The sequence below is a fragment of the Bos indicus genome, chromosome 25 (genome assembly GCF_029378745.1).
Source record: "Bos indicus isolate NIAB-ARS_2022 breed Sahiwal x Tharparkar chromosome 25, NIAB-ARS_B.indTharparkar_mat_pri_1.0, whole genome shotgun sequence".
Lineage (NCBI taxonomy): Eukaryota > Metazoa > Chordata > Mammalia > Artiodactyla > Bovidae > Bos > Bos indicus.
The window spans coordinates 22,795,509-22,816,337 of NC_091784.1; the positions used below are offsets into that span (position 1 = coordinate 22,795,509).

A 20,829-nucleotide genomic window follows, 5' to 3' on the forward strand; every position below is an offset into this window, starting at 1 on the left:
CTGCTGTTTAACCCTTACACTGAATTCTTAATTTTAATTATTGTATTTTTAAGCCTTTCTTGTTTTAGAATACTTTTAGATTTACCAAAAAAGTTACATAGTACAGAGCTCTCATAAACCCTTCATGCAGGTTCCCCTATTATTAACATCTTATCATTGTAGCTTTGTCAAAACGCGAACATTAACAATAATTGGTACATTACTGCTAACAAAATTCCAGATTTTATTTAGGTGTTAGTAGTCCTTTCATTAACATCCTTTGTTTGTTTTGGGATTGCACCCAAGATACCAAGTTTTACTTAGTTGTCGCATCTTCTTAGTTCCCTTTGGTTCATTACCATTTCTCTGTCTTTGGTTTTCATGCCCTTGGCAGTTTTGAGGAGTTCCAGTCAGGTGTTTTGTAGATTTCCCTTCAGTTCAGGAATTACTGTATTTTTAATTCTTAAGTCCACATTTTTAAAATAGATTATAGCTCTCTAGTGAAGTTCTCCATGTTGTCATCCCCCCTTTTTTAATCCTCTCGAACACAGTTATTCTTAAGGTCCAGTGACTAGGTCACCTGTGAATCTGTTCTGGTGCCTGTTTTTCCTTCTGGTCCTGTTTCTCGACATGTTTGTAACTTTGGTTTGAATTCCAGACATTTCATATATCAAATTAGAGCTTTGGTTGAAGTTGTCTTCTTCCTCTTGTTCATTTTCAGTCTGATGATGGAGCCGCTAGAGGTTTCCAACTGTGAGGCTGAAGACTTCCGCGGGCCCTCCTCCTTACCAGGTCCCGAACTCCAGTTTTTGTTTCTCTAGCACCAGAAATCAACAGCACATTTCTATTCTGTGTCGCAACCTCTGTTTTTGAATTGGCAAAGCCCCCGGGGAAGAACCAGCGCCTCGTGTCAGGTTAGCTTCTTTGATCTTCCATTCTCGCCAAGATCTTGGCCCCCCAAGTCCTGCTCTCCCTGGCAGCTCTGTTCCTGGCTCCAAGGCTTCTAACTGCTTCTTAGCAGCTGCCGTCTGCCTGGCTTCTCAGCCTTTTGCCCTGTGCCGAGAATGGTTTCTGCCCCTAAGGAAAAAGTGGCACACAGAATAATGTGCTTATTTCAATTCCAATTCCTTCAACATTCCAGTTCCTTGAAAAAATATTTTGTTTATCTGGCTTTTATAGTTGTTCTCAGCTGGAGCGTTGAGCTTCTGTGAGCTGCTTCATCACTGCCGAAGTGGTATGATGCTAGGTGAAAATGTAAAATATGAAATAGATGTATGGCTTTATAATTATGTACAAATTGAATGTTAATGTGGGTGAAGACTAGAAGGTGAATCTACAAATTAAAGCATTTATTTGATTTTAGGATAAGATCAAAGAGAATATTTGCTTTGGATTCTGTTACATCTATAATTAAGTTAAAAAAATTTTTTTTAAAAGACGAGGTGGTGAGAGTATCCGTGATAGTGTAAAGAGTGCCCATTTCTTCTAGGTCCTGCTAGGGAGACCCTAAGAACTCTGGGGAATGAAGACCCTGAGGTTAAAGTCACTAAATATCTTCTGGGAGTATTGATACAGAATAGTAGCCAAGGGGACTTCCCTGATAGTCCAGTGGTAAAGAATGCACCTTCTGATGCAGGGGGCGCAGGTTCTATCCCTCGTCAGGGAAATAAGATCCCACATGCCATGGAGCAGCTAAGCCTTCTGGCCACAACTAGAGAAGCCCACGTACCACAAAAGACACCCATATGCTGCAAGTAAAGAAACCTGCATAATGCAAAAAAGGCCCAGCGCAGCCCAAACAAATAAAGAAAACCAGAATGATAGCCAATAGCAACAACTAAACTTACCGAATGTTTACTCTGTGCCAGACATTCTGTTTATTCATGTAATTATTTGTTATTTTATTTATTTTTTTAAATTTATTTATTTTTTAGTTGAAGGATAATTATTTACAGAATTTTGTTGTTTTCTGTCAAACGCGAACTCATGTAATTATTATAACATCCTAGGTTAGCCCCATTTCTTAGACAAGGAGACTGAGACCCTGGGAAGTTGGGTGACATTTAGGGCACACAGCACTGGGTGGCAGAGCTCACATTAAAGCCCAGGATCTCTGGCTTTCTGCCTGAGCTCCTTGCCACCCGAGTCTCCTAGTTTGTTCAGGACGGTGGCTTTAGATCAGATAAAGGTACTTAAAATGCAGGAGGTGCTGTGCTGGAGGAAGTTTCGTCCAGTCCCCATATCTGGGGGCAAATGAAGCAGAAATTCTCAGAACAGTCTGTTCTTAAATCAGTCAAGACCTTGCCTTTTCTGAACAGGTTGGACTCCTGCCTCCCAGAGAGAGGTAGTGAAGTGTGGCAGTGAAGAGCTTCGGCCCCAGGGACAGGCAGTATGTGTATACAGCACGTGTAACTTGTGCTCAGGGAATGTTGTTGTCAGTATCACCAGCATCATTGGCCAAAACGACCCAAATCACAGAACCAGTAAATTCTTTCTGGGCTTGAGGCCTTGGGCGCCTCCCAAGGTGCTAAGATTCATGGTCCTTCTCCCCTTCAGTGAGTGTCTCACACTGTGCTGGACGGTGGGGTCATGACCATCACTCAGGCAGGTGCCATGGATAACCACAGTCAGGGATTACACGTGTTGTGCCAGACAACAGGACAAGATGTTCTAAGATGGGCACCAACCCATGCTGCCGTTGGAGCTCTGCAGAGGTTTTAGGGCATGGAGAGAGAAGAGAACACCTCACTCATCCTGTATCAGTTCATCCCTCAAACGCTGATTAACCATCTGCTACATGCCAGATGGGGGCTAGGCCTGGGAGTACAAAAGTGACCACAAACAGACTCTCCTCTCATGAAGCTTTAAAAAGTTATCTGTTTATTTATTGGCTGCATGGAGTCTCCGTTGTGGCATGTGGGCTTCTCTCTAGTTGAGGCACGTGGGCTCTGCAGCCCCGAGGCCCGAGGGATCTTAGTTCCCCAACCAGGGATCAAACCCACATCCCCTGCATTGGAAGGCAGATTCATAACCCCTGGGCCACCAGGGAAGTCCCTCTAATGAAGCTTTTAACCTTGCATGAAATCAGGGAATTTAATGACATTTAATGACCAGATTATTGAGCACCTATAAATACTACGTCTTTAACCCAGTCCTAGGCACTTGATGGGTCAGTATAATAATACCAGAGGCGTTGCTGAGTGTGTAATAGGTTTGATCCCTTAGCATGCACAGTGGCCCCTAAACCCTCCCAAGCTGGTGAGGTGGCACAGCGATCATTCTCACATTACAGATGAGGACACTGAGGCTCACATTAAGTAAAATTTAAATAAAATTATAAATAAAACTGAGGCTCATGTTAAGTAAAATTTTCGAGGATTCACACAACTAGAAAACGTCATCACTTGGACTTGAATCCAGGTCTGTCTGAGGCCAAGTTCTTAGCCATGGTACCATGCTCTTTCCAGAAACAGTAGAAAGTCACAATCCCTTCCCTTTAAGAGTTCTATTAAATATAACAGGATAAGTAAGGCAAGGGCACATATCTTTAAAGCATACTGTGCTGCTGAACATAAGAAAGGAATAATCCTATTGGGTGGGTCAGGTGAAGTCAGGAGAGGCTTCCGGGAGGAGGTGACATTAGAGCGCTATCTGTAAGAAAGAGTGAAGGGCCAAGGGAGGGAATCTTCTGGGTAGAGTTTGGTGTACACAATGACCTCTGGGGGGAGTTGGAAAGTGAAAGTGTTAGTTGCTCAGTAGTGTCCAACTCTTTGCAACCCCATGAACTGTAGCCCACCAGGCTCCTCTGTCCATGGAATTCTCCAGGCAAGAATACCGGAGTGGGTTGCTATTTTCTTCTCCATGGGATTTTCCTGATCGAGGGATCAAACCGGATCTTCTGCATTGCAGGCAGATTTTACCACCTGAGCCACCACCAAGGGGGAAGTTGGAATACTCCTGGGTTGGTGTGGGGATGTGGGTCAGGGCTCAGGACCAGGCTGATACTCTTGGTTCCTGAGCCTTGTCTCAAGGGCTGGTGGGGTCCAGAGAGAGGAGAAGGAGCTTAACAACTTCGTCATCATGATACACCCTTAATATTCCATCTTGGGCTTCTATTGGAGGCTTTCTGTGTCTCTCAGAGCTCCATATGGCTGGTGTGGAGAGAGGCCTGGGCTTATCCTCTGCCTGGGACACACTGCATCTTCTGCGTCGCCAAGAAGACAAACAGGATTAGAAGAAAGGAAGCAAAAGGAGCTCGTCCAATTTCCAGTGATGCTTATGTGTGTCCAGAGTCGAGAACTCTAGAGCAACCCAGCTCTCCAGGGCCGTTGGTTGTACTTGTGATTTGGGGTAAAGGTGCTCTTGTAGGAAAGAGGAAACATCTGCCTGACTCAGCCAGTCTGCATGGATCCCTTGGAAAGTTGCTGATGGACATGATCCTGGTCCTGTCCATCTCCTCCAATAGAGACTGGAACTTGCAGGGAGCAGCAGGAGGTCAAGCATGGCAGGAGTTTGGGATCCCTGTAAAGAGGAAGGGGCAGGGAAGGCAGGAGAGTTATCATGGGTAAAGGAGCCAGTTTTTATGATGGACATTCTTTAGAAAAGGGTATCTATTTTACTGATGTTTGCTGCTGCTGCTGCTAAGTCGCTTCATTTGTGTCCGACTCTGTGCGACCCCATAGACGGCAGCCCACCAGGCTCCACCGTCCCTGGGATTCTCCAGGCAAGAACACTGGAGTGGGTTGCCATTTCCTTCTCCAATGCATGAAAGTGAAGTCGTTCAGTCGTGTCCAACTCTCAGCGACCCCATGGACTGCAGCCTACCAGGCTCCTCCATCCATGGGATTTTCCAGGCAAGAGTACTGGAGTGGGGTGCCATTGCCTTCTCCAGTGTCTGACTCTAAATTTCACCAAAAATGAGCTCAAGAATATTCTGGCCATATGTTTAGATTTTTTTAATAAAATGGACAGGGAGTCCCCTGGTGACCTAGTGGATAGGATTCTGGGCTTTCATTGTTGTGGCCTAGGGTCAGTCCCTGGACAGGGAACTAAGATTCTATAAGCCACACGGTGTGGCCAAAAAAAGGTAGATAGACAGTCAGCTTTAAGGGTGCAATGTATTCACACAGTATATTCAAGAATTAGACAATCTGGGGGATGGCATAGCTATACACTTAGGTTTACAAGTATAGAGCCAGGCCCTGGAATTGGAGGAAAAAGCAGCCATTCAGAACTGAACAGAGGTCCTTGGTTGCTGACACAGTCTCCCTTGACTTCAGATTTGAGACAAACAGAGGGAGTCTTGTCACTACAGAAAAACCAGTGAATTCAGGACAAACAGTAACAGGATAGATTGGCCAGAGAGGCAGTTCAGATTGTGGGATTCAGCCTGAAGCGAATACGGTTGGCTGGAGGCTGGACATGTTGAACTGAAGTCCAGGATCTATAGACTAGAGCAACCATTTCTGTCCTTGGGATTCTCCAGGCAAGAATGCTGGGGTGGGTTGCCATTCCCCTCTCTGGGGGATCTTCCCGACCCAGGGATCAAACCCAGGTCTCCTGCACTGCAGGCAGATTCTTTACTGTCTGAGCCACCAGGGAAGTCTAACCCACTGTTAAACCAGCAATCCTAAACCAGTGCCTTCTTCTGAAATCACCAGTTTCCAAACAAGTAAGATGCTCTTCCCAATCAGTGTGATGGACACATTCTGGAGGGACCATGGACATCTTTGGGCGCTCTGCCAGGTGTTATTATCACCACAAAGGTGCCCGACGCAGCTTGCTGCTCTCTCCTGGGCTCATGGCAATTTGGGTCAAGGTTAACTCACTCTCTAGCTCTTTCTTTTGTTTTTTAAATGTATTGATGTGAAATTCACGTGACATTAACTGGACCATTTTAGAGCGAGCAGTTCAGCGGCGTTTAGTACATTTGTGCAACTACCACCTCTGTCTACTTGCAAAACATTCCATCGCTCCGAAATAAAACCCCACATCCATTAAGCAGTTATTCCCCATTCCCCTCTGCCCTCAGCCCCTGGCAACCATTGATCTGCTTTCTTGAGGTCTCTCTTTTTAAGACTGTTTAAAGACAAAACTATTTGGCACCTCAGGTATCTTTGAAGAAGATAATCACATAATGCTGGTTATCTAGGCCAGGGGTCCCCAACCTCTGGGATCTAATGCCCGATGTTTTGAGGTGGAGCTGATGTAATAATAATAGAAATAAGTGTCAGTTGCTCAATCAGATCCTACTGTTTGTGACCCCATGGACTGTAGCCTGCCAGGCTCCTCTGTCCATGAGATTCTCTAGGCCAGAATACTGGAGTGGGTAGTCATTCCCTTCTGCAGGAGATCCTCCCAACCCAGGGATCAAACCTGGGTCTCCTGCATTGCAGGCAGATTCTTTACCGTCTGAGCCACCAGGGAAGACCTAAATGTACAATAAATGTAATACCCTTGACTCATCCCGAAACCATCCCCCTCCTCCCAGTTGGTGGAAAAATTGTCTTCCACGAAACTGGTCTGTGGTGCCAAAAAGGTTGGGGACCACCCATCTAGGGCAGGTTGTCACAACATCTAAATCCTTTATCAGTTTGCAAATAATCAATATGCCGAGTGCCCTCTGTCTCCTTGGTCTCCTCTCCAGGACCCCTCAAACCTTTTCCAGTAAAAAGGTTAAAAATGTCTGGTCCAAGGGGAGAATTCAGATCCACTCCAGGGCTTTGGCTGTGTCCATTTGGCTGGGTAGCACTGCTTTCTCAGTGTTTGCCTGTTAGCCCTGCGGCTGAGGCGAGCATTCAAATTCTTGCAGATGTAACGACCTCTACTAATTCAAAGGCTTCCTTCCATTGCTCCCTTGTTTGCATCCCACCTGCCTCCAACAGGTGTATCATCTTTTTAAATGTCTTAATCTAAAGTTCAGTATCTCCCCCTCCCCATCATTTTTAAAAATGGTTTTCTTTTTAAAAAGTATTTATTTATTCATTTTAATTTTTGGCTGCTCTGGGTCACTGTTGCTGCTTGAGGGCTCTCTCTAGTGAACAGGTTTTCAGCAGCAGGGTGATGTCACAGTTAAGGGTGTAGTGTTTGCAGCCAGAGTCCAAAGCCCTCTTCTACTGTTAACCATTTGGACAAGACACTTAACCTCCTCAGCTCTCAGTTTCCACACTGTTAAAATGGGGAGAAGAGTCATATGCACGTCATAAGATTTCCGTGTGGCTTACATGAGATTGTGTATAGCACTTAAGGAGTGCTTGGCTCATAGTAACAGCTCATTTGCCACTAGCTATTAGAATTTAATCTTGACTTCTATCATATTTTGGAATAAATCGTTTTTTGGCTTCCTAAAAAAGAACAAAAAGAGCATGGACTTAAAATCAGTAGGCAATGGTGAGTCAGTGAGGTTTTTTGAGAGTGGGAATGACATGATAAGATCTCTGCTCTGGGAAGATTAATTTGTCTGCAGCTCACAGGCTGACCTAGAAGGAAGAGAGGGTGAAGGGAGGTTCACACAGTAGTCTGAGCGTGGCTCGCAGTATGGCAGCCACTCATCAGCCACCGGTCATGCATAGCTACTTACATTTAAATGAAAGAATATTTGGCAAAACTAAGACAATTATGTAAAGTTTAAAAATAAAATAAAATTAAATAATAATATTAAGTGCATGCCATGTGGGACAGCAAGCACTTCCATCCTCCCAGGAGGTGGTGGTGGATGGTGCTGGTGGAGAGCAGTGGTTCTCACCCCTGAGTGGGCATCAGAATAACCTAGAAGGTGCATTAGCATCCAGACTGCTGGGCTCCCCTGCCCCTCCTGTCAGTTTCCAGCTCAGTAGGTCTGGGGCGGGGAGCTGGGAATCTGCATTTCCACCGCGCTTCCGGGAGATGCTGATCCTGCTAGTCTAGGACACCTTTGCTTTCTCCCTTGGAGAACCCACTGTCTGGACCAGCAGTTTTCAATTCCTGGTGTGATGGAAGGGTGTTTTGTTTTTTAACTTTTTATTTTGTATTGAGGGTATAGCCAATAAACAGTGTTGTGGTAGTTTCAGGTGAGCAGTGAAGGGCCTCAGCCGTACATATCCATGTATCCATTCTCCCCCAAACTCCCCTACCGTCCTGGCTGCCACAGAACGTTGAGCAGAGTTCCTTGTGCTATACTACTGTTCTTGTTGGTTATCCATTTAAAATATAGGAGTGTGTACATGTCCATCCCAAACTCCCTAATGAAGGAAGGGGAGTTGTTTTGAGCTTGTTGACAGGTGTGTGTCTTGTTTATATGACCCAACTAAGCCTGTTTGGGATTTGGACTGAGTTTCTTCCCGAGACAGTCAGGCAGCGGTGCTGCTGGGGGGTCTGTCTCGTGACGGAATGTGTATAGGAGCCTTCGCTGAAGGAGGAGTAAGTGGGTCTCTCTTGGAATCTGGGGACAGAGGGACTGATCAGGTAGTGAGGAGTGATCCCTGCAACCTCCTGTGCTTGCCTGCCAGGCTGGACTCTGCTTTGACGTCTGCTGGAAAGGACAGTAGAGAAAGAGATTTGCACAACTGAACAGCCGAGAACGTGCTGTCTCTGTTCCTCGGTCCCCCCCTAACAACTTTCTCCCCAAGGCACGAATGACTCATGTCTAGTTGCAGGGTGGGGTGGGAGTCGGGGGGAACGGCCTCGGGGTGTGACAGAATTTAATGAAGCAGGAAGTGGGAGAAGCACACCTCTTAAACCCTCAACGTATTACCCCATTACCCGCCACACGTGTCCCTCACATCCACGGTTTGAGCTGCAGAAAGAAACAGCATAGAGTTCATTCTCAGTGAGCCAGGGGACAGCATCCGCTGATGGGCAGGGTCCCTGAAATGTTCACCAGAGTCTGAGCTGAGCTTGGAGTATCAGGCAGAGACCTAGGGTGGGGCTGTGATAGACCGGAAGCAGGAAAACTTGCCCCACGCCAGCTGTGAGCCCTTTTCTACACACTCATCGGATGTGCATGAGAGCACTTAGGACATTCTTCCAGAATGTTCTCTGTACCAGCCAGCAGATAGCTGTGACCCTCCTCAGGTGGCTCTCCCACAGTCCCAGTGGCTCTCTTGAGTCCCTCCCTGGACCTCCCCCCAGCCCAGCAACTAAATTCACACCTGAGCATCTAGAGGGACCTCCAAGACCCTGTTCGATTTCTGAGGATGGCATCAGTACTGGTGAGATGGTACTTGTGGCATTTGGAAGTATTTTGCATATAATGTGTGTGTGTGTGTGTGTGTGTGTGTGTGTGTGTGTATGTGTGTGTGTGGAGAAGGGAATGGCTATTCCCTTCTTGCCTGGAGAATTCCATGGACAGAGGAGCTTGGTCTGTGGGATCACAAAGTCAGACACGACTGAAGTGACTTAGCATGTATGCATAAGTGTGTGTATATGTATGTAGATACATACGTACACAGTAGTGAAGAGTGGGGGAAGGTGGGGAGGATTCAGTAGGTGCTTCAATGAGCTTGAGATATGAATAGTTTGGTAAAATTATAATAGAAAGTGGGAAGGATGCATGTTTCCTAAAGGCTGGTTAAGACCCATTGCTTTAATCATCCATTCATCCATCCACCCATCCATTTAGGACAAATAGGTCCAGGAGGAGAATTCTCCCTCTTTCAGTGCTTCTGTACCATTGAGGATGTTTGACAGTACCTAAGGGGGAACATTCCTCTGTTGGGACTTCTCTGAACAGATGTTTTCTTCCCTCATCATCCCCAGATGACAGTAGAAGAAACAGAAAACTTATCTTCAAATGACAGCCTTTTCCTCTGGCTGCCTGGGGAACATGGCGTGAGAATGTGGCTGTCAGGTTTTAAAAAAATCCGTTGGATCCCATGATTCAGTGATGTGGTTAATGTAGATAGGACTCTTCTATCAAAGCAGGGAGCCCATTGAAGAAATGAGAAAATATGCATTGGTTCTCCAGAGAAGGGAGGTAAGCCCTCCTTCCTTGGGGCCAGGGGGCTTTTGTCCCGAGCCTCTGGAAATTAAACCCATCACTTAGAGAGCAGATTGTGGGGCTTCTGGCCACTGCTGCTTGGGCTGCGCAAAGCTGCCGACGGACAGTTTTGATTGAATGTCGAAATTAAGCTGCCAAGCCGCGACTCTGCAGCTCCAGGGACACCATGTTAGTATTTATGTCACATCTTTAGAAATAATCACATTGTGAAGCAGTGCCCAAAGCCATGTCAGCAGCTACTGCAGCTCAGGGTTTGAACGTCACCCGCCTGGCGCTTCTGCTGCATCTTCTCGGCATGGGCTGGTGGAGGAGGGGTAGGCACACCGTCTAGGAACCCGATAGGGTTCCTGTCCTGAGGATGCAGGCAAAGAAGCCGTACGCCTCGTCTGTCCTTGTTTTCTCCCAACTGGAGGCCTGTCATGGTCTCCAAATGAGAAATAAAGCTAGCTTGTTGGGTGGCTTACTCACAAACCATCTGTCCTGGGCATAAGGGAAGACCCCCCCAAGGGCCGGCCCGAGGGGAACAGATGTTCACGGGGACAGGTTTATTCTTGTTTTTCTAGAGCGTGGTCTGCAGAGCACCCCCTCTATCTGCACGAATCCCTGCATACTGTCCCTGCATCCCCAGAGGGACCCGGTGGCATTGCCCACACAATCGGGGCACGTCAGGCACTTGGAGACTGCACTTGTGAGACCCCAAGGGGTGACTAACCCACATCCTCTCCAGGGAGGGGAATGGTCTCTGGACCTCTAGGTCTTGAGGCTGTGCAGAGTCATAGCAGGTGCCGAGCAGCCTCGGTAACTGCAAGGCTCTGAGTGACTAGGGAAACCTCTGTAGAAAATGTGAGTGAAAGTGAAAGTTGCTCAGTTGTGTCCGACTGTTTGCGACTATATAGTCCATGGAATTCTCCAGGCCAGAATACTGGAGTGAGTAGCCTTTCCCTTCTTCAGGGGATCTTCCCAACCCAGGGATCGAATCCAGATCTCCTGCATTGTGGGCAGATTCTTTACTAACTGAGCTATCAGGGAAGCCCTCTGTAGAAAATAGATGACACTAAAGTGGGTTCAGTGGATTATAGAAGGTCGGCTTTTCAAGTTTCTGGTTTCACGATGAAACCAGTTACAGAGCATGAAAGTTGCATGGTTTAGGCAGTGATGTACAGATTTGGGGGAATCAGTTGGTTGGGTCTTGGGCCATCCACATTGTATCCAGTTCCAATTTGTTGAGAGTAATTGTGTACAAGACTGGCCTCCCATTAAGCCAAGAATTCTTTCTCCCAGATTTAAAATAGCTTGTTTTTTTAATTGGAGGATAATTGCTTTACAGTGTCGTGTTGGTGTCTGCCGTACAACAGCGTGCATCAGCCATAAGTATACATCTGTCCCCTCCCCCGTGAGCCTCCCTTCCACACACCACCACCACTGTCTCCCTCTTCTTGGTCATCACAGAGTAACTTTTTTTTTTTAAATTAAAAAAGTAATTCATGCTCAACAGAGACCATATATTTAACTTCTCCTTCTTCTGAATCCCCACTGAATGACTAGGAGATTAAAAATGGGAAAAATTTATCAGAACTGCAAACCAGAGAGTGTCGATTGCCTGCCAGAACCACTGAAGAATTTCTGTAAGGTACAGCTGAGACAATACAAGCTAATTTTGTCTCCCTTTTCCAACATCTAAGCCGCTTAATGTTTTTCTTTTATGTAATTGTATTGGTTGGTGCTTCCAGAATGATGTTAAATTATAGCGGAGATGTGGGCATTTTTAATTTGATTGTGGCCTTAAGGGAACTAGAAATGCCTCCATAGAGTTTCACTAGTAAGACAATGAAAACCTTTGATACATTTATTATGCCAAGAAAAGCATGTATCTCTTCCTGTTTTTCTAAGGGTTAAAAAAAAGAATGATTATTGAATTTTGTTGCTTGTCTTTTTGTCATTTTTTGAGATAATTACATGTTTTTCTCCTTTGACCTAGTTTTATAGTGGATAATATTAATAGATTTTCTAAAACTATGAAGGGTTTTGTTTAGAGAGTCTGTAATCAGACTTGAGTTTTTGAAAGCTCATTTTGATGTAGGGACATGGAGGAAGGGCAGAATGGAGCACGACTGTTGGCGAGAAACCAACTAGGAGAGAAAAAAGGAATGTTCACACAAGAACCATATGTGTGACTGGTTTACCAGTCGCTCATTACCTGCCAAGGACAATACCACTTTATAGGCTTCAAGTGTAACTCAGTAATCACATAACCCAATGATCAATGATTATTGTTAAGGTTAGATAACAGTGTGGATAGTAAGAAGGGCTCAGGGGCACTTGCCTGTTGATCTGGTGGTTAAGAATCTGCCTTCCATTGCAGGGAAAGGGGATTTGATCCTGGTTAGGAACTAAGATCCCACCTGCCGTGGGGCAGCTAAGCCTGTGTGCCGCGACTACTGAGCCTGTATGCTCTAGAGCCAGTGCTCTGCACCAAGAGAAGCCCACGTGTGCTGCAACTGGAGAAATCCGGTGCACGGCAACGAAGACTCAGTAAAGTCAAAATCAAAAATAAAATTAAAAATAAGAAGGAAAAGGGCTCAGGTACATGAAACGATAAAGAGGTAGAAGGAATTGTATATAGTCATAGATTGTACCAAGGGAAGGCAACCAGGGCGATTTCCAGATTTCTTACTGCAATTGGGTGAATCGTTAAGCACTCATCAAGAATGGCATTGAGGAGAGGGAGCAGATATGTTCTGATCTGTAATGCTGGTGGGTGGGGTTCATGACAAGGAGTTGATGAGTATTCCTGGACATGATGTATCTGTGGGGCATCCAGTACCAGATATATGATAGACAGTTGCATATTCTGTTCTAAAGCTCAGTGAAGCACTTTTAGTAATAATAAAAATCATGGGAGTAGGGAAAATGTGGAAATTCAAAAGTAAACTTATGTTTAATCTATAGTTCAGAGAGAAAATCTTAAGGAACATTAGAAAATATTTTGAATCCATGAAAGAAAATAAAAATGCAATGCACCAAAATTTGTGGAATCCAGATAAAGAAGTGCTTGAAATGAAATTTATATTGTGGAATTCAACCAAACATCAAAGGAAGAAATAACCCTGATTCTTCTAGAAAATGGAATAGGAGGGAGCACTTCCTAACTTATTTTATGAGGCTAGCATTGCTCTGATACCAAAGTCAGACAAAAACAGCACAAGGAAACTACACATGATTATCTCTTATGACCACAAATGCAAAAACCTTCAACAGAATCATGCAGGTCAAATACAGAAAGAAGTAAAAAGAATAATACAGCATGACCAAGTGAATGGGTTTCCCTGGAGGCTCAGATGGTAAAGAATCTGCCTGCAATGCAGGAGACCAAGGTTCAGTCCCTGGGTTAGGACTATCCCCTGGAGAAGGGAATGGTTACCTGCTCCAGTATTCTTGCCTGGAGAATTCCATGAACAGAGAAGCCTGGCGGGCTATAGTCTATGGCATCACAAAGAGTCAGACACGACTGAGCAACTAACACTTTCAAGTGAATTTTATCCTGGAAATGTAAGTCTGGTTCGTTAATAATAATAATAATAATAATAATAATAAAGTTAGTGTATTCCACTGTATTAATAATCTAAAGAAAGAAAAAGCATATGAATATGTTTGATGCAGAAAAGGCATTTGATAGATTTATTAATAATATTCATTTATGATAAAAGCTGTCATCATACTAGAAATAGAAAGGAACTTTCCTGAGGTGTTAAAGGACATCTAGAGAAAAATCTGCAGTATACTTAGTAATGAAAAACAGCGTGCTTTCCTGATAAGCTATGAAACAAGACAAGGACATCCACCTTTACCCAGTCTATTCAGCATCATACTGGAAGATCTAGTCAGTGCAATAAGATGATAAAAAGAAACAAAAAATTGGAAAAACAGATTGAGAAATGCAAATTGGAAAGGAAAAAAAAAGTCTCTATACATGGAAAACATGATTGTCTATGTAGAAAATCCAAAAGAATCTGCCAAAAAACCTCCAAGAACTAGTAAAAGATATAAGGTCAACACACAAAAATCAATTGTATTTTCATATATCAACAGAAACTAAAGTTTTTAAAATACCGTTTGTAATAACTTCAAAACAAATGTAATATTTTGTTATAAATCTAATAAAATATGTCTAGAATCCGTATGCTGAAAGTTATAAAACACTGCAAGAAATCAAAGAATACTTAAATAAATGAAGAGACATGCCTTGTTTATGGATTGGAAGACCCAGGATATAGTAAAGTCTTCAGTTTTTCAGATTGATCTGTAGACTTAATAAATTTCCAATCAAAATCTCAGCAGGAGTTTTTTTATTGATATGGACAAAGGGATTCTAAAATTTAATGAAAAGGCCAAAGAACTAGAATGCCAACACAGTTTTTAAGATGAAGAATAAAGTTGGCAGAATCACAGTACTCAATTTTCAGACCTAAGACAAAGCTTCAGTTATCAGGCAGTGTAATTTTGGCAAAGGGATAATAAATACATAAATAACTGGATCAGAAGAGAGAGTCCAGATGTATACCCATACAAATACAGCCCATTGGTTGTTTTTTTTTTTTAAAGATATAAAAACAAAGAAATGGAAAGACTACCCAGTCTTTCAACAAATGATGTTGGAATGACTGGCATTCATATGCAAACAAAATGAACCTCAACTTCTGTTCATAAACTTATTGAAGAACTAAAACAAAATGGATTATAGATCTAAATGTTAAATTTAAAGGCATAGAAATGGAAAACATAGGAGAAAAAAATTTTATGACCTGGAGTTAAACAAAGAGTTCTCAAACATGACACTAAAAACATGACTCATGAAAGAAAAAATAATTAACTGGACCTCATTAAAATAAAAAAACACTTTTGCTTTGCAAAAGGCACTGTTACATAATGAAAAGACAAGCTACAAACTGGAAGAACATATTTGCAAAGCACATATCTGAAAAAAGACCTGGATCCAGAGTAGAGAACTCTCAGAGTCGTAAGTGTGCAAGCAACTCCATGAAAAAGATGGGCCAAAACACCACCAAAGATGGTGTAAGGATGGCAGGTTCACTCACAAGAAGAGGCTCAGTGTCACTGGAAATCAGGGAAATGCAAATTAAAGCTACAGTGAGATACCACTATATACCTATTAGAATGGCTAAGATAATAACGACAGAGCTTCCCTGGTGGCTCAGTGGTAAAGAATCTGCCTGCCAGTGCAGGAGACACAGGTTTGATACCTGGTCCAAGAAGATTCCACATGCCACAGAGAAATGAAACCTGTGTGCCACAGCTATTGAGCCTGTGTTCTAGAACCCAGCAGCTGCAATGACTGAGCCCACATGCCACAGCTGCTGAAGCCCGTGTGCCCTACAGCCCGTGCTCTGCAACAAGAGAAGCCACCACAGTGAACAGCCCATGCACCGCAATGATAGAGGAACTCCTGCTCGCCACAGCAAGAGCAAGCCCAGGCAGCAACGAAGATCCAGCACAACCAAAAATAAATAAATAAAATTATTAAAAAAACAATAATAAATACTGTGAATACAGTGTGCTGGAAAGGATGCAAGGTGAGAGAAACTTTTATTTATTGCTAGCAGGAATGCAAAATGGTACAGTCTCTTTGGAAAACCTTTTGGTATATATTTATACATATATATATATAACACCTATATGTGTATGTGTGTGTATATACATATATATATACACACACGAATGTATGTATATACACACTTACCATATGCTTTAATGATCTAACTCCTAGGAATTTACCCTAGAGAAATGAAATTTCATGTTCACATTTGAATATTTGTAGCAGCTCTATTCATAATGACCAAAAACTAGAGACCGCTCAAATGCCCTTGAACAGGTGAATGGATAAATGAACTGTGGTTCATCCATACAGTGGAATATTCCTCATCAATGGAAAGAAATGATTAAAAACTATTCATATGCACAACCTGGCTGCCTCTCAAAGGCACTTTGCTGAGTTAGAGAAGCCAATCTCAAAAGGTTTCATCCTGTCTGATGCTACATTTATATGGAAGATGTGTCATTCTTCAAAAGATAAAACTATAGTAAATGAGAAATGGAGCATCGATTGCTAGGGGCTGAGGGTAGCGGGTGGGTTGTAACTATGAAGCAGCAGCTCACAGGATTTTTCTGGAGTGATTGAACTGTCCTATGTCCTGGTAGGATGGTGGTTACATGATTCTATACATATGTTAAAATTCACGAAAGTATACACAAAAAGTCAGTATTACTGTATGCTGATTAAATAATTAAATGCCATAGACAGAAAATAAACAGATAAAAAAGACAGGAAAAGGAGGGCTTCCCAAGTAGCTAAGTGGTGAAGAATCCACCTGCTAATGCGGGAGACACGGGTATCATCGCTGGTGTAGGAGGACCCCGCACGCTGCAGAGCAACTAAGCCCGTGCGCCATGACTTCCGAGTCTGCGCTCTAGAGCCCGCGTACCGCAGCTGCTGCAACGGGCAAGCTCTGGAGCCCGTGATCCCCAACAAGAGATGCCACTGCAATGAGAAGCCCATGCCCCACAACTGGAGCTCCTGCTCCCCACAACTTGAGAAAAGCCCACACGGCAACAAAGACCCAGCACAGGCAAAAATAAATAATTATTAAAAAAAAACACAAAACTTTCACACACACACACAAAAGACAAGGAGAGGAAAAGAGGGTCGGAGGGAGAGAGAAAGAGAGAGAGACTGAGAGTGGGGGAGGGCAGAAGGATAAGGCAGTAGGCATGAGATGAAAGAGGAACTAGCTAAGGGGAAGGCGTAAGCAAGAAGGATATCATATTGTGATAATAAAAAATAATTTAAATTAAAATGCATAGAAACAGTTAACAGAGGAGTGCTTACTGCAGAAAATATAATCAGTCATATGGAAATAGGCTTAAGGAATACTCCCAGGTGGCAGGGGAAAGGAACAAAAAGATGACTATAGTTATGGGGGAAAAAAAAGGTGTGGAGGATAAACAGCATGGATCCACAGGTAAATGGAATCAGGTGTTCCTGCAGAAACAACCAGGGCAAATGGAAAAGCACCTATTTTGAGAGCAGAGCTCAAGACAAGCAAGTAGTAAACAGTACAAAAAAGAATTTTTAAAAGAATGAAACATAAAATCCAAGATTAAAAAAATAGTCACGTGCCTCAGGTAACACAGGGTCAAATACATAAAAGCAAAAACTGCTAGAAATGAAATGAGGAATTTATAGAAATGCCATTGAGGGATGGTTTTAAAACATATTGTGTCCGTCTTTGACAGATAAAACAGGTAAAAAAATATGAGTATAGATTACTTAAATAATATTCTTAAAGCTCGTGCCAAATACTTCTCTCTTGAAGCCTAAACTCTTCCTTAAGAGACTCGCCTTTTCCCTAGTATGCACAAAATTGATGATATGTTAACTTGCAAAGCAGACCTCTTCACAAAATGCCCCAGAAATGGCTCAGCCTACATCTTCTGATGAAAACGTGATAGAACTAGAAATCCATGCCACAGACATAATACAGAAGATCATTGTGCGAACCAGATGGAACAGGAATCAGACAGGAGCCTTAAAATGATGAACTCCTGAGATTGTTTCTGTCGGGAAAGGGAAGGGTTGGCTAGGCATGCCCAGTAGGGTGACAGGTGGTGTGGAGGGCCAGGCGGTTGTTGGAGGTCATGGGTGTGTCATGCATCAAGCTCTCCATGTATTATTCTTTTCTCTGGTGCTCTCTCGAAGCCGTGTATCACTGACAGTCAGAGGTATGCAGACAGGATGTTGTTCAAAAGACACAATATTAAAGCCCATGGCCAGAAGTGCTTGGAGGAGCTTTCCATATTGGCAGGGTTAGGAAGAAAAGTAACATCACAGCAGCTCACTGATGGCCCAGAAGAAAGGAAAGAGTTCAGGGATCAAAGGGTTTGATATGTATTTTTAAAAAAAAAATGGTGTAAAGGGAGCAGAGGATTAAAAAGATAAAAGGTTATTGGGGAGTTCAGAGGAAGAACCATTCATTCCAGGTGAGACTCCAGGTGGCTGAACTGGAATGGAGAGGAAGCTATAATGTAAGAAGAAGGGAGGGCTTTATCACAGTTGGCATCAGAACATCATTCTTTGACTACCTCCTCCAGGTTCATTTATATGAAAATCACTTTGGAGAGATACTCTTTTAGCCTTGAAATTGATCTTAATAGTTATGTAATTTGATCTAAATTCTCTCAAAGGAGACAGGAAATCAACATTAGTTGAGACTCTGCCATGTGCTTTTCACTATACTTCAACACCATTATCCTCTGTAATTAGAGGAACCATGTAATTTATTGTCCGAACTAGACTCTCTTGAGAGTAAAAGAACAACAGATAGAGACTGAGGTTGTTCTTGGTAAACTGGCATGGATGGCAGTCCTATAATTATCAGACATCCTTTTGAGTTGTATGCGACTTTATCAGCATTTCAGAGACAGGGAAACTCAGCGAAGTCTTTTATTTATTTATTATTTTGGCTGCATTGGGTATTTGTTGCTGTGCACAGGCTTCTGACTGCAGTAGCCTCTTTTGTTTCAGAGCACCGGCTCTAAGGCAGGCTTCAGTAACTGCACGCAGGCTCAGTAGCTGCGGTACTTTGGCATGGTACATGTTGCTCCGTGGCATGTGAAATCTTCCCGGACCAGGGATTAAACCTGCGTCTCCTGCATTGGAAGATGGATTCTTAACCACTGGACCACCAGGGAAGTCCTCAGAGGAGTCTTCTGACTAAAGGTACCCAGTTAGTGAGAGTCAAAGGCAGAGGCAGAACTTAGACCCAGGTGTGTGTGACTCTGAAGTCTAACTGTTGCTATCTTAGTTCCCGGCTTACCTGCATTAGCTCCCCATCATTGTTTCACTTGCCTTGGCTTGACAGGCTCCCTTCCAGACAGATACTGTGATGGTCCCAGCTGGAAGTCTGTCTCAACACAGATGATTCGATGTGTGATGACTCTGCCGCTGCCAGCAGTGACAGGAAGCCAGCTGTTCTCAGAGCCTTTGGCCATGATGCACTTGAGATGTCTTAGCTCCTGCATGTGGGCTACCCAGAGACCCTAGGCTTGCTTACTTTGTAATCAGAGTCCATCAGATGAGGCCAGGGATGGCCAGTTAAGATGATGGAAGGAGATGCTGATGGATCCAGGGCTCACAAAAACTATAGCATCAGAGAAGCTTGGGATTAGAAGAAGCAATGAGTGAATGCTGCAGCTGCTCGGTCGCTTCAGTCATGTCTGACTCTTTGCAACCCCATGACTAGCCCGCCAGCCTCCTCTGTCCACAGGAGTTTTCCCAGCAAGAATACTGGAGTGGACTGCCATGCCCTCCTCCAGGGGATCTTGTTGACCCAGTAATTGCACCCAAGTCTCCTGTGTAGCAGGCAGAATCTTTACCACTGAGCCACTCAGGAAGCCCATAATAAGTGGACTTATTATCAACAAAATGCAGATCTAGGAGTAGACAGCTGAAGAAGTTTCGGCTTAAGGAAGTGTGACGGGGCAGTGGGGAGGAACTTGGGATTAACTGAAGGCCCAGTAAACTGTCATCCATCAGATCACTGAAAGAGAAGGAGGTGGGTGCAGAGCAGGAGAGCCAAAATGGGTGGATGGCTCTGAAAGTTTTCACCTGATCAGTCTCTTTACTTCAGTCCTGCTTTGGTCCTGGCGTGTGTGCCACGGGTGTCCAGCTGGTCTCAGTAAGGCCATCCTGGGTCTGTTCACCTAGGGCCCAGCCATTCAGACCAGGATCTTTGCAGACTCGGTTGCTCTAAAAAGTCTTTGGGGAACAGAATGGGGGTCTTTGAAGGCCAAAACAATGAGTTCTTGGCGGCGGTAAATGGACCACAACTGAATTGATTTTTTAAATTAAGTTTTAATAACGCAGTTAATATAAGAATGCATTCTCTTTGTAATAATTTCAGAAAATGACAATTAAGGCTTAAGTTTCTTTTGCCCACGAACCAGGTGCCTTTACCTCTTCCACAGATGTAGCCCTTTCTTCAAGCCACTTTTGGATTTATCCTTCTAGACTTTTTTCTATATATTTGCATTCACATGTGACCTTATAGAAAATTTATTATACTTGTCTCAAAGATTTGGAGGGCCTTGTTTGTTTAAACACAGTCCCAAAATTATAGAAAAGTTTCAAGAACAGTACGAGGATTTCTGTATTCTCTTTACCTGATTTACCATTTGTTCACATTTTGTTTCATTTGTTCATCATTCTCTCTATTAAATATTTTAATATGCGTGTATATGTTTTTGTGAGCCATCTGAGAATGAGTTGGAATCGTGGTCCCCATTTTTTCCTAGATAATTTAGTATATATTTTCTAAGGACACGGACATTCTCGTGCATATGTACAGTTATTCAACTCTGGAAACCTAATATTGGCCCAGTGCTATCATTTAATTCATAGTCTCAATCCAAATTTCATCAGCTGAACCACTGATGTCGATCTTCAGTTGAAACCACTGACTTTTTTTTTTAAACAAAGAAGTATTACATTGTAATAGCCAATCTTCATTTTGCTGGTTTAACATGTTAGCACATGTAGATAGCCCAGTGTTATAGAGCCATACATAATATTTCACTGTGTGAACATGCTCTGGATTATTTACCCCTTCCCCTGTTGATGAGCATTCACGTTATTTCCTATTTTTTTTAATTGAAATATAGTTGCTTTACCATGTTGTGTTAGTTTCTGCTGTACAGCGAAGTGAACCAAATATCCATGTACATATATATCCCCTCTTTTTGGATTTCCTTCCCATTTAGGTCACCACAGAGCATTAAGTAGAGTTCCCTGTGCTCTACAG

At 43.4% G+C, this 20,829-nt stretch overlaps 1 protein-coding gene across 3 annotated transcripts in view; it reads left to right on the forward strand.

Moving 5' to 3' along the window:
• The window catches only part of PRKCB (protein kinase C beta), a 374,732-nt gene that overhangs the window by 230,856 nt on the left and 123,047 nt on the right, over positions 1 to 20,829 (forward strand). Inside the window, exon 1 of one of the 3 annotated variants that reach the window (XM_019987895.2) lies at positions 8,679 to 9,167. The exons of the other annotated variants lie outside the window; for them this stretch is intronic. Coding sequence (XP_019843454.1) covers positions 8,954 to 9,167 — 214 coding nt within the window. The 5' untranslated portion in view covers positions 8,679 to 8,953. Of the gene's footprint in view, positions 1 to 8,678; positions 9,168 to 20,829 lie in introns of those variants that run through there. 3 annotated transcript variants of the gene reach the window in all.